Raw genomic sequence first — 13,975 nt, 5'->3', positions numbered from 1 at the left:
GCAAGTCTCAAAATTAACAGGTAATAGATGAATAGGTGCATAGATGTGACAACAGGTGTGCTTACAGTACGGTATAATGTATCTACAGTCCGTATTTGTTTAAATTAATCCACCGTCAAAGTAGTAACTCCTGCTTTAGTGCAGTAAATTGCAGCCAAAAATGTACTCTTGTCAGATGTTACATGGTAGCATGTACTGTCATAACTACTTAGAGAGCGATGATGATGATCTATGCGTGAATCCTGTATAACACACTAGCTCTTTCTACAGCGTTTCTCAGGCCTTGTAGTCTTGGCATCCAATGTGATCAGTCTTATTGTTTCCTGCATGGTCCAAAGAACATGACTCACAGCTGAAAACTTTATTTCCCTTAACCCTTCACCAGCCGTTGAATAAACACACAAAAAAAGGCCTCATATGCCTGCGGGAGACATAATCCCGTCTTAAAACCTGCACTTCAGTGGTTTGGAGTCCGATCTTGAGTGACATTCTTTTCTTGGAGGAGATGGTTACGATAACACTTTGCGCCGTGCGATTCCGCTTGAGGGTTTAGGCCAGTTATGCTCCCATAAATTGAGTTGATGAGAGTTTGAGGGTTTGTGCAATTTGAGGAGTGGTGGCAGAGCACCTCTCTCACCCACTCATTACGGCCTGGGCAAAGCTTTCATCTCCCACAAACTTCTCAAGCACTTAACTGTTGCACTGTGTCGGACTGGTGTTATGCAGTGGTGGGAAAAGGTTCTCACATTTTTTACTTGAGTAAAAGTATCAATGCTGCAATTTAGAAATGCTAATTATATTAAGTGCAAAAGTATTGGTATCAAATGTACTTAAAGCACCGAAAGGAAGTACTCATCGCGACACGTTGTGAGCTTGTAGATCGGCTATTTTCAAAATTGCCGAAATGTATATTGGGCTAAAGTGGTTAATGTATGTATGGTGCATTTTTTTATATTAATGAATCTACAAATAACTAGTAACTAAAGTGTTCCAAATAAACTAAGTGGAGTAAGTACAATATTTGTCTCTGAGATGTAGTGGAGTAAAAGTACAGAGAATTGTAAATACTGTAGTTAAAATAACTCAAAATTGTACTTAAATACATGTACTTACACTCATATACACTTGAGTAATGTACTATAGTTACTTCACACCGCTGCATTTAGCCCCAGAACGTATCGAGCACTTAACTTTGTTGGACCATAAGATGCAGAAATAACTCCTAAACGGTTGAGCAAGATCCAGTGGCATAAACGATCTCAGCGCAAATAAGTGGAGAACGACCAGTCGAGCTAAATGATGGACGGTCTGAAATATCCCTCTCTCTCTCTCTCTCTCTCTCCTCATCTCTCTCTCTCTCTCTCTCTCTGTGCGAGGTGTTGACCAGCCATGTTCCATCCAGACACAGGGAAGAAAGAGCGTCATTCCATTGACACAAACATGAGAATTCATCCCGTGCCCTCGCCACAACCAACCCTTTACAACCCATTCTGACCTGAGATCAGATTCATACGGAGTTTCCGCCGACACACACTGGTCTGATGAACCCATTCTGACCTGAGATCAGATTCTAGAAATGTCAGTCGTTCTTCGATTTTTCAAAAAATAGCAGACCTACAAGCTCGTATCGCGCCACGCGGTGGCGCGATATGAGCTTGTAGATCTGCTATTTTTCAATAGCTAAAGCATAACATGATGCCAACACCAAAATGGTGCCCGGTCAGAATGGGTTAACACACTACGAGACAGGAGCACGCACGGTGGCACGTCTGAGCCAAGAGTTTACACACACACACATGCACAATATTATACTAGCCGCCACAGAAATAGCCGATCTACAATACATGCTCCCAATGCATCACCAGGCATTGGACAGTGTACGTAAGATGGCATTCGTCGCATGACGTACTATATTTGGCTTAAGTGGTTAACCTCTGACCTTAACCCTGCACCATTATTAGTGAGAGTTACTGTACCTTGAATAACTTGTCCCCCATTGTTATTTTAAATCTAGAATAAACACTTGAAAAGCTGTGTAGCATCTAAATTGTCTTTAAAGAACTGAAACACGCAGGCACACGCACTAGAACACACACACACACACACACACACACACACACACAAACGTGCACGCACACACAAGGTCTATGTTCTCCCGGTCCACTCACACATAGAGGTCTTTGAGGACTTTGTGGAGACTATTTCAGAGTTAACTCTCAGTCATCTGTCCTGAGAAAAAATTGGACGGTACGTATTATGTAAACATTCTCACGAACCCCTGGAATGGAATAATACTGACTTGACGACGCCAAAACAAGGTTGTTTGTCGAGTTTATAGCCGTGTGATCACGCACCACCACCCTCACGTATGCAGGGCCTTAAGTTGGGTATTTCTGCCTAGAATGTGTGTCGTTACCCAGTGCAACACAGCATACCACGCAGCTGCGTTCCCCGGTATGTCGTCCGATGAGCTTAGAGCAGAGTGGTTTTCAAAAGTGAGTCCTGGACCCCCAGGGGTCCTTCAGGGGTTCTATAGGGTCCCCCAGCTAAATTAAAGTTAATATGGAATCAAAATAAAAACCAGTTGGCTACCAGCTTGTACTGTAGACCTGCTATTTTATTTCCCCCAAAAAAACATTTTTAACGTGTTGTTGTGTGTGTTGTGTGTGTGTGTGATTGTGTGTGTGTGTGTGTGTGTGTGTGGTGTGTGTGTGTGTGTGTGTGTGTGTGTGTGGTGTGTGTGTGTGTGTGTGTGTGTGTGTGTGTGTGTGATAGTTTCAGATGGGGTGTCAAATACATTTGACTCCTTGCATGAACAACGTTGAGAACTGCTGTACTTAAGCGCACGAGTGTCACCTGGTCTCCTCATTGGCTGTCACCACTGTCCCCTCATTGGCTGTCACCACGGTCTCCTCATTGGCTGTCACCACTGTCCCCTCATTGGCTGTCACACTGTCCCCTCATTGGCTGTCCACCACTGTCCCCTCATTGGCTGTCACCACTGTCCCCTCATGGCTGTCACCACTGTCCCCTCATTGGCTGTCACCACTGTCCCCTCATTGGCTGTCACCACGGTCCCCTCATTGGCTGTCACCACTGTCCCCTCATTGGCTGTCACCACTGTCCCCCATAGAGTTATATATCTATAGAGAAGACACCCGAGTTCTCCTCCATCCACTTGCATTAAGTTGCTCAAAAGCGCATGAGGCGGATCACTCCTCCTTCCTGGTAGGAACAGAGTGCATTCTGGGACGGATTGCAATGGTGAGTGGCCCCAAACACATGAACGCGCTGCCGTTGAACGCGCACGAGCGTGCGTCCGTCGTGAACGTGTACAATGATAGTCAACGGACAGCGCGTTCATGTGTTTTGGGCCAGGGCTGCAATACCTTCATTCGGCCACTATGTCCATTTCGCCTCAAGATTTCCTCTGGTGCCTTCTCTATTCAAATATATACTCTAAGACTGTCCCCTCATTGCTGTCCCCCCCCCCCCTCCCCCCCCCCCCCCCATGCAGACGACGTGTCGGCCGCCAGCAGCGCAGACTTCCCCGACCGCACGTCCATTGATGGAGGTGAGGCTGCAGGCGCAGGAGGACGAGATCACGCTGCTCAAGTCCTCGCTGGCCGACGCCCTGCGGAGGCTCCGCCTCCACGACCAGCTCCTCCCCTTGCTCAAGCAGCAGCTCATCACAGGTGGGCGGCGGCTGGTGACCTTCTTCTGTGCAAACTCTGAGAATGCAAGATCTGTGCTAGATCTGTACAGATACTCAAAATGTATTAACCCATTCTGACCGGGCACCCATTTTGTGTTAGCATCATGTTATGCTTTAGCTATTGAAAAATAGCAGATCTACAAGCTCATATCGCGCCACCGAGTGGGCGATACGAGCTTGTAGGTCTGCTATTTTTGAAAAAAAAGTGTGTGTCCGGCGAAACCTCGTATGAATCTGATCTCAGGTCAGAATGTGTTAAAGTACTCAGTAAATGCACCTGTTCACTACTGTCCACCACTGTTAACCAGCGACCACACCGACCTGTCTCCCCAGTGAACCCAGCCGCAGCACGGGTTCTGAACCAGGTGGGCTGCCCAGAGGCTGTTCCAACAGTACCAACACCCGCAAACTGTCGCCCTCCTCTAGGTACTGGACAAGCATACACACACACCACACACACACACACACACACGCACACCCATATGTACTGTACGTGTGCACGCACATACGTACACACACAGATAAATGTTATGTATATTATTCATGTGCCAAATAGTTATGTAGCTTAATGCTTTATATTTACAGTAGGCTACTTTTGAATAAAACACAATGTAAGGTAAAGCAACGGATTTCTTTTTTATTTTACAAGATATGGCGATATGGTGATAAATATCGATACCATGTCTCCACGATATGCCTTTTCAGAGATTCTACACTACAGTGTAATATTATATAATATATGGTGTTAGAGTCATTGATTGATTGATTTTATATTTTATTAACAGTACATTTCTAAGCACAAACTCATTACAAACGAGTTGACTGTGAGTGGACGACCCATTAAGCATTACACTTGTTTTACAAGAGGTCCATCCGTGTTCAATTCATCAAAACAATTTAGAGACGTACAAATAAGTATTCTCCTCTAAATGGTCCGTTACTACCTTTTCTTTTAGTTGTTGTTACCTTGTAGGTGGTTGTACGGTTCAATAACCATTAAAACCAACATGAAAAATAATGGTGATAATGATAATATTGTGGATCGTAATGCGGCTTGAAAGATAACCGGGAGATGATATGATATTTGTTTCCATATGGCCCAGTTTCCCTTTTCACCTGTTAAAGGTATCTTCAGTGATTTCACTTAATTCAAATATCACTTATTTCTTTTGTTTTGTTGTGATAATCCTCCCTACGATAGAGTGTGCTGACCATATAAGGAGTTCCTCCTGTCCCCAGTTACCCCTGCGGGTCAAAAAACCTTAGGTTTCGTTTTGACTCTCTATCCTGATGGACGAAAGCTGGGTCCCACAGCCAAAAACGAAACCTAAGGTTTTTTGAGTGAAATCACTGAATATACCTTTAACGTCCACCATGTCACAACCTCTATAGCCAAGGCCAAACAGCACGGCGGCCACAGAGAATGGCCACGTGGAGCTCCGGCCCGGCAGAGCCCCCCTCACACTGGACAGGTCCACCCAGACGGAGCCCACCGCACAGGGGCACAGGGGCAGCAGGACAGGGTCCCCGTGCTGGGTCTCACCAGGGCCGTCCAGAGTCTGCAGCTAGAGGACGCGCTGCTGTTTCCCGAGCCTCCGACGGACGGCGCCGGTGGCTCCTCCCGGGCCAGACTCCACCGCGTCCAGGGCCTGGAGGAGGACGAGGTGGAGGAGGAGGTGGAGGAGGAGGAGGAGGAGCAGGAGACGAAGGAGACGAGCTGACGTCGTCCGTGGAGGAGCCCATCCGGCCCACCACCCTCCGGACCCTCCAGAGGGACTTCCGGGGCGCGCAGGAGGAGGTGGGCGGCGGCTCCGGCTCCGCCTCGCCGCAGTCTCCTCCGCCACCCGCCGCCCGCCGCTAAAGACCAGCAGCCCCGCTCAGCGGGGGGGGCGCTGTCCCCCATCCAGGAGGGAGACAAGAAGCTGCTGCTGTGCGTGATCTCAACCGCCTCCTCCTCACCCCCTTTTTAAATACTCATATCTTCCATCTAGAGTACTCTAGATCACCCTCATCTTCCTTCTTATGCATGATTGCATGGTTTTAAAGGGACAAAAACAATCACCTCTTTCTCCACCCTGGCTTGTTTTTCATACTGTACCACTTACTCTTGTGCAACTGCTGCTTTTGGAAGCCTTTTTATTGAGCAACCTTGACTCAAGGTTGCCAGGTTTAGTTGTGGTTAGTCTGTGTTTTTCAGCAGCATAACAGCATTTCTCAACTTGGCGGGTTGTTGGGGGTCCAATGTATTTTTTTTATACATTGGGAAACTTTAAATGGGACGTTCTGCATAACGAGTACTTTTACTTTACGGCGTATACATTTCGAATTCCGACTTTTAACCTGTAACAGAGTATTTCTATTTGCAGTATTGATAATCCTTCCAACACTGATTGGCTCTCGTATCAAATTGCCATTCAAAGCAGGTATTGGGGGGGGGATGCAGCAGAAGGGCAGACGAACGAGTTCTACCGCCACAGTTTGTCCAGTCCCCTCGTGTATGCACTACCCCCCCCCCCCCCTTCCAACACCCCCCCCCCCCCATCCCGGTTGTTCCTACCTCTTCCTGTGCCGTGTGTTTGAACAAGAGATGGGCTGTGTGGGACAGGGAAACATAAGGCCTTAGTGACACATAAGAGCAACAGCGCTTGCTCATATGTGCTGACGGATATGTCACGCACACCAACGTACACACACACACACAGGTGCACACACACACACACACACACACACACACACACACACACACACACAGCACACGCACGCAAACGCACAGAATTGGCTCCAGTGGAAAATATGAAATGAGGGCCGATTCTACAAATGCCTTCTAAATCAGTAGTTGGAACACTTTTTTTCAAAAATGCTAAAATCTAGATGCGCATCTAGATGCGTTCCTGGTTTTAATCCATTCTGAACGGGAACCATTTTGGTGTCAGCATCGTGTCGTGCTTTAGCTATTTAAAAATAGCAGATCTACAAGCTCATATCGCGCCACCGAGTGCGCGATACGAGCTTGTAGGTCTGCTATTTTTGAAAAATCGAAGAACGACTGACATAGAAACATAGCTTTTTTCAGAAAACTGTCAGGATGTAGAAGACGTTTATAGAATCTGATCTCAGGTCAGAATGGGTTAATGCAGTGTTCCAGAAAAACAAAATACCCAAGCACGGCGTGACACGGGACGGACGGACAGGACGGACGGACGGACGAAAAATGAACTCCACACAGACAGCCATCTGTGTCAAAGGGGCTTGATTGTTGCCATGAATGCGACATTGATAGTTGCGGATGAACAGCACAGTGCGCGCAGTGTGTCTGTGTGTGCGTGGACGTGGAGCCACATGCCTGAGGGCGTGCGCCTGCTGTTGTCGTCCCGCTGGGTTTTCTCAGAGAGACGAGCCAGAATTATATTCTTCACGTTCTTCAACTGATTGTACTCTCAACTCTATACTAACCTGACCGTCGATTGTACTCTCAACTCTCTAACCTGATCAGTTCTCTAACATTTCTCTGTTAATTAGGGCACGGGGCCCCCCCATAAGTCTACTCCTACTGTAACTATCAATCATTTAGATGGGACCCCCCCCATACATGCTGCACTTCGATAAGCACTGTTCTTAATTAATCTAATTATTAACAGTTTTCTAACATTTTCTCCAGTAAATATAATTCATGTGGCTGGCATTCGCATGTTTTTGCACTTTGCACGTACAGCTCTAATCTTGAGCATATGCAGTCCTCAAACGGCATCATCTGTTCTGCTCCGAGCAATTAGGAAAGAATCGCTACGACCGTACTGCAGAGTTCTTCTGCATTTGTTTGCTTGTGGGTGGCGGGAGAGCCGTGGTTGTGTTTCTGTCGTCTTTACTTCCTTGTTGTGGAATTTGGGAGGGCTGCCGTCGATTGATAATGGTGGTGGAAGGTAACCAAGTTCATTTACTCAAGTACTGTGTACACTGGAGTCACTGGACACTGGACTTTGTAGGTGCTTAACCCATTTTGACCTGAGATCAGATTCTAAGAGGTCTTCTACATCCTGACAGTTTTCTGAAAAAGCTATATGTTTCTATGTCAGTGGTTCTTCGATATTTCAAAAATAGCAGACCTACAAGCTCGTAGTAGCGCGCCACTCGGTGACGCGCTATGAGCTTTCAATTTTTCAATACTTCATACTTCTTCTACTCCACTACTATGCATCTCAGAGCAAATACTTACGTATTACTTATTAAATAATTATTGGACATTACTTTTGACAATAGTTACTACTGCAGATTTAGATTAATATTCCAAACCACTTAAGCATTTTGTAGATCTGCTATTTTCTAGAAAGTTAGCGACAGAAATTTAGGAGAATACATTCAGAAACATTGTGAAACGGGTTACTTTTGGTATTGATGCCAATGCCTTTGTGCTTTATGGAAGTACAGTTTGAATACGGGACATTGACTTAACAGAGTATGTATACATTTTGCTGATATACTTTTGCTTAAGTAAAGTACTTTCTTCTTGCATTAATTGATTACACGTGTTCTCCATGATCATGCTCAGCTCTTTAGCGCCCCTCCATGGTAACCAGAGGTACTGGTATTACAGTCTTCACCGGAGACCATTGATCACTAACCCTGTTTACGTGAACCTGGTGAACCTGAACTACACAATACAACCACATAAACCACTTAATCCCTGTATATACTTTAATTAGTCCACTATCATAGCAATGGTTCCCAGTGGCGTGCACAGACATTTAGAGGGGCAGGTGCTCAAGTGAAAAAAAGGGCACCTTGTGCAGCACATTTTAGCTATTGAAAAATAGCAGATCTACAAGCTCATAGCGCGCCACCGAGTGCGCGCTACGAGCTTGTAGGTCTGCTATTTTTTTTTAATCGAAGAACCACTGACATAGAAACATATCTTTAGATTGTGGGGCCTAAATAATATAGAAGCGTTTTTATCAATATTTGATCAATGTCACCGCATGGTCCACACACTACAAATTAAGAAAATAAAATAAAACGTTTTTTTCTTTTTTTTTTCTTTTTTTTTAGCACATTGCCAAAAGGGCAGGGGTTGCTCTACAGCCCCCTAGTGTCTATCTGTGCACGCCACTGATGGTTCCCAAACCTTTTAGCTCAAGACCCAACAAAGACATGAGATGTTTGCCCAGAGCCGGTCGAGTACATTTGAATTCCAGACTTTTACCTGTAATTTTGCAGTATTAATACTTTTAGTAAAACATTTGAGTACTTTTTCCACCACTGACACATCTTTGCACTTCCAGTAGATGTTTAACGAGGGGGAGGGAGGGGGGCTCAGCAGCCCAGTTTCACTTCTGTACGAGTGGGACAGTGACGTAGACGCCCACTCTTTACAGTGGTTGTCACCATGCTGGTGTTTTACTCAAGTAAAAGTATCATTGCTGCAATGCAGAAATACTCCGTTACAAGTAAAGTCCGGAATTAGTATTGAGAGTATTGGCATCAAAATGTACTTAAATGCCAAAAGTATAAAGTACCCATTATGCAGAATATCCCATTTCACTGCAAGGTTCAAACGATGTATAAAAACCTTTCAAAAATAGCAGATCTTCAAGCTCACAATGCATCACAGTAACTAGTAACTAAAGTTTTCAATTAAATGTAGTGAGTAATAGTACAATATCTGTGTCTGAGATGTAGTGGAGTAGACGTAAAAGTATTGGAAATTGGAAATACTCAAGTGAAGAACGAATACCCTCAAAATTGTACTTGAGTGCAGTACTTAAGTAAATGTACTTAGTTACTTTCCACCACTGGTTGTCACATGGCGCTTTCCCTGATCACTGGTTTCAGTAGTCGGGCATGTCAGGAAGCCGTGGGCGTGTGTGGCAACTTAAGGCTGTATTGTGACACACTAGCTGTGATTCAACGGTGATTCACCAAAACACGAGGTTTCGGCCGTGGTGAGTGAAGCAAAAAGCCAGATTCCACAATACTCGCATTATCGCTTTCCTCCGTCATCTGTCCTCCAGCACGCCGGTGCTACGGAGAAATTGGTTTGATTGATTGAAATATTTCTATAGATTCTATAAATGTCTTCTAAATCTTGACAGTTTTCTGAAAAAGCTATGTTTCTATGTCAGTCGTCTTCGATTAAAATAAATAAATAGCAGACCTACAAGCTCATAGCGCGCCACTCGGTGGCGCGCTATGAGCTTGTAGATTTTTCAATAGCTAAAGCATAACATAATGCTAACACCAAAAGGGTTCCCGCCCAAATGGTTTGGAATTTGAATTTGAATTACAGTACTTTCAAGCACAAACTCAATACAACTTACAAAGCATTTTCCTTTGTTTTTACTGTTTTTTGTCTTTCCTTTTTGAGTTTGTCTTGTCTTGTTTAAAATAAAATAAAAATCATGATTCTGTAATTCATTGTTGTAACTGATAACTGCATTATCAATAATAAATCTTAAAAAAAAAAAAAACTTACAAAGCATTACAAGAGGGTCCACCCTGTTCGAGTGACCAGTGACCTGTGGAAATAATATGTGAAAGTCTTGTGGACTTTGCATAACTTACATGGAGGTCTTTAAATACTGTGGCTAAAATACTGCCAGGTTGAACTCTGCCAATAAACAAAGTGCATCTCATCTACGTTTCGGACACTGACGTTATAGGTGTCAGTAAACTTGGCAGACATTTGAGTATTCAAATTCAGCTGTCATAGTTAGTGTGCATGCCGGTGTTGTGTATGCCGAAACTATAGCTGATCTACAAGCTCACGGGCCTCACACAGGGCTTAAAGTTCTCAGTCCTGGGACAGATTTCAGTCCTGAGGATCTCATAGGGGTCATTTAATGAGATCAGTGCAGATTTGCAACAAAAAAAAAACATTTTCAGTCTTGGGATTGTTTTTGGCTTTATTAAGCCCTGCTCACACTGTGTCGCAGTGCAACACGTGAGCTTGAAGATCAGCTATTTTTGACGCATGACACCCTGCATGTGAATTAAGCGTAACAGGGCTTTGAGGGTGCAGAAAGACTGGTGTAGGTGCTGCCAGACTTACTAAAGAGCCGCGAGACGTTTTCGGCTGTCGGACAAGCTTCTTTTCGGGTTTTTAGACAGCTGGTGGATGGAAATTAACCCATTCTGACCGGGCACCCATTTTGGTGTCCGCATCATGTTATGCTTTAGCTATTTAAAAATAGCAGATCTACAAGCTCATATCGCGCCACCGAGTGGCGCGATACGAGCTTGTAGGTCTGCTATTTTTGAAAAAAAATCGAAGAGCGACTGACATTTTAGAATCTGATCTCAGGTCAGAATGGGTTCATCAGACCAGTGTGTGTCCGGCGGAAACCTCGTATGAATCTGATCTCAGGTCAGAATGGGTTAAGCTCCACCTCCGCGGACGACTGCCGCGACGGCCAGATTCCCGGGAAACGCTCTCCTCCGCGGCAGTCGTCTGCGCAGGTGGAGCTTCTTTTCCTTCCACCAGCTTGTCTAAAAACTCGGAAAAGAAGCTGCGGACGGCTTCTTCTGTCCGCGGCTGTCGGCCGTTTTGCGCTTAGGTGTGGAAAATGTGTTAATGTGTGGTTTTAGCTCCTGCTTGTGTGCAAGACACATCGGCGTGCAATGCATGCGTATGTGTGTGGGGATTCATGCTGCAAAGGACACCGGCGTAGATCAACCCTCTCAAGCAACATACTCAACTTACTCAATTCTTTCTCCTCTCTCCTCTCTCCCTGCAGGGTCCGTCGGAACAGCGAGAAGCTGCCCAAAGACGTCCTGGAGAAGACGAAGACGAAGCGCCTGGACAAGAAGGCGGCGTCCTCGGCCAACCTCCTCGCCCGCTCCCCCAGCCTGGAGAAGTGAGCCTATAGTCCTCCTCCGTCACTCGTATAAAACGTTCACGCCGGATTTTCACGGCTCACTTTTTCCTACGGCCCCCTGCTTGAGCTTTATCCCATTCTGACCTGAGATCAGATTCTAAGAATGTCTTCTATACATCCTGACAGTTTTCCATTCTGACCTGAGATCAGATTCTAAGAATGTCTTCTACATCCTGACAGTTTTCCATTCTGACCTGAGATCAGATTCTAAAAATGTCTTCTACATCCTGACGGTTTTCTGAAAAAGCGATGTTTCTAAGTCAGTCGTTCTTCGTTTTTTTCAAAATAGCAGATCTACAAGCTCGTAGCGCGCCACTCGGTGGCGCGCTATGAGCTTGTAGATCTGCTATTTTTCCCATAGCTAAAGCATATAATGCTAACGCCATAAGGCTTCCCGGCCAAAATGGGTTATACATATTTCACTGTCAATCGCTGAAGGCCCTCTGGTCTTTTATATCCCCGCTATATCCCATAACAATAACATTTCCCCTATCCCGTAAAAAGAATTGCCCTATTACTTGATACCGAATCCAGGGGTTTGTGTTGGGTTTGATTTGACTGTGGGTTGGCGGTGCGGTTTGACAAGGCTGTGGAAAAGAGCGCCTCTGGAAGTGCCAGGATGTGCCGCTGAGACGTTCTGGAGATGTCTCTGGTGTAATTCAGCCAAACATCTGTGAGGAGAGGTGCAATCATCATGCTTGTTAAACCCCCCCAATACACAACCGCCCTTAAGCTATATTTTATACTTTAATTTTTTCTTTTACCTTTTTATTTAACAGTAAAAAAAACATGTTGAGACTACTAGTGTGAAGTGTGAGTGAACTGGCCAAGATAAGAGGAAAAATAAGTATCCCTGCCAACCATTATCCCAAAGCATACCGGCGTAGTTTGTTTGATTTTCATGGGCATGGATGAATTAGTTTCGGTATGTTATGAAAACAAACTCGCAGAGACTCGAATTTTGCTTAAGTTAGGTAATCCAACACGCTGAATGTCATCGCGTGAATAGCCCTAGCCCAATATTGTCCCTCGACTTCCAAATTCAAACATCCATGTTGATTATTGGCCCGAGCCAATGCTGCGTTTTATAATGCAGATGCGTTTGTAATGTTTTAATGCATTTAGAGAAACAAAACAAAACAAAAGAATCTCAAAATTAAGCCATCGACAAGACGCTGTGAATAGATAGACATGTTCTGGTGTCTCTTGAAGCTTTTTGTTGCTTAACAAAATGTTTTAAGCATGAATTAGCCCTATTGTCATTTGTCATTCTTCTTTTGTTTCCCTACAGCAAAGCCAAGGAGCTCATCCAGTCACCCAGTGCAGGTGATGTATCTGAAACCCTCTGCCTCTGTCTCTTGGCTAGCATAGGATAGACACCATACTATCCACCTATTTGCAGACATTACAAGCCTAGGGTTAGCCCAGCCCCAGCCCCAATCAATTAAATAAAACACTATTCCTCTGTTAAAGCTTAATCTGCGATCCTTTCTGAACATTCCCACTAGTACACTGGCTAAGCGCCAACGTCGGCTCTAAATTGTTACTGTATTAAATGTTAATGTACTGTACTTTCCAAACCAAACTTTAACTGCCGTGCACATCTGTAGGAATTCCTACAGAAGTGAACGTATTCTCTTTGCCGTCTGCTATCCAGAGCCACGCTTTGTGGTCAGCGTAGCTTTTTATGACTGCTGGACTTTAGTGTGGTTTGCCGTTTTTAGGCCTCTCTCTCTCTCTCTCTCTCTCTCTCTCTCTCTCTCTGTATGCATTTTAAACTTAACCCATTCTGACCTGAGATCAGATTCATACGAGGTTTCCAGCGGACACACACTGGTCTGATCAACCCATTCTGACCTGAGATCAGATTCTAAAAATGTCAGTCGTTCTTTGTTTTTTTCCCAAAAATAGCAGACCTACAAGCTCGTATCGCGCCACTCGGTGGCGCGATATGAGCTTGTAGATCTGCTATTTTTAAATAGCTAAAGCACGACACGATGCCAACACCAAAATGGGTGCCCGGTCAGAATGGGTTAAATGGGACATTTCTGCATAATGAGTACTTTCCACTTTTGGTACTCAAGTAAATTTTGAATTCCAGACTTGTACTTGTAACGGAGTATTCCTTACATTGCACTGATACTTTTACTTAAGTAAAACATTTGATTACTTTTTTTTCCACCACTGAGCTTGTTAAACGTGTTAACCTACAGCATTATTATTACAAGTGGCACAAAAAAAGTAAATGTATTAAAGCAACGTCATTAGCCTTTATGCTTCATAATATGCACAATGGAGAGAGGGGTATAGACATGGAACACAGTGGGTCACAAGCTGGCTTTGAACAAAGGTACTTGTGAATTGGCACAAAGATAACTGTAAAAGATATGAC

At 44.7% G+C, this 13,975-nt stretch overlaps 1 protein-coding gene across 1 annotated transcript in view; it reads left to right on the top strand.

Moving 5' to 3' along the window:
• Window positions 1–2,402: 2,402 nt before the first annotated feature.
• The window catches only part of eml3 (EMAP like 3), a gene marked incomplete at its 5' end in the record, with an annotated part of 37,077 nt that continues 25,504 nt past the window's right edge, over window positions 2,403–13,975 (top strand). Inside the window, 9 exon segments of the mRNA XM_083788873.1 lie at window positions 2,403–2,454; window positions 3,518–3,564; window positions 3,566–3,695; window positions 4,049–4,141; window positions 5,108–5,431; window positions 5,434–5,564; window positions 5,623–5,645; window positions 11,443–11,562; window positions 12,875–12,936. Coding sequence (XP_083644999.1) covers window positions 2,403–2,454; window positions 3,518–3,564; window positions 3,566–3,695; window positions 4,049–4,141; window positions 5,108–5,431; window positions 5,434–5,564; window positions 5,623–5,645; window positions 11,443–11,562; window positions 12,875–12,936 — 982 coding nt within the window.

Source organism: Protomyctophum parallelum (genome assembly GCF_964188405.1).
Source record: "Protomyctophum parallelum genome assembly, chromosome: 18".
In the NCBI taxonomy this organism is placed as follows: Eukaryota; Metazoa; Chordata; class Actinopteri; order Myctophiformes; family Myctophidae; genus Protomyctophum; species Protomyctophum parallelum.
This window is presented reverse-complemented; position numbering and strand designations above follow the sequence as displayed.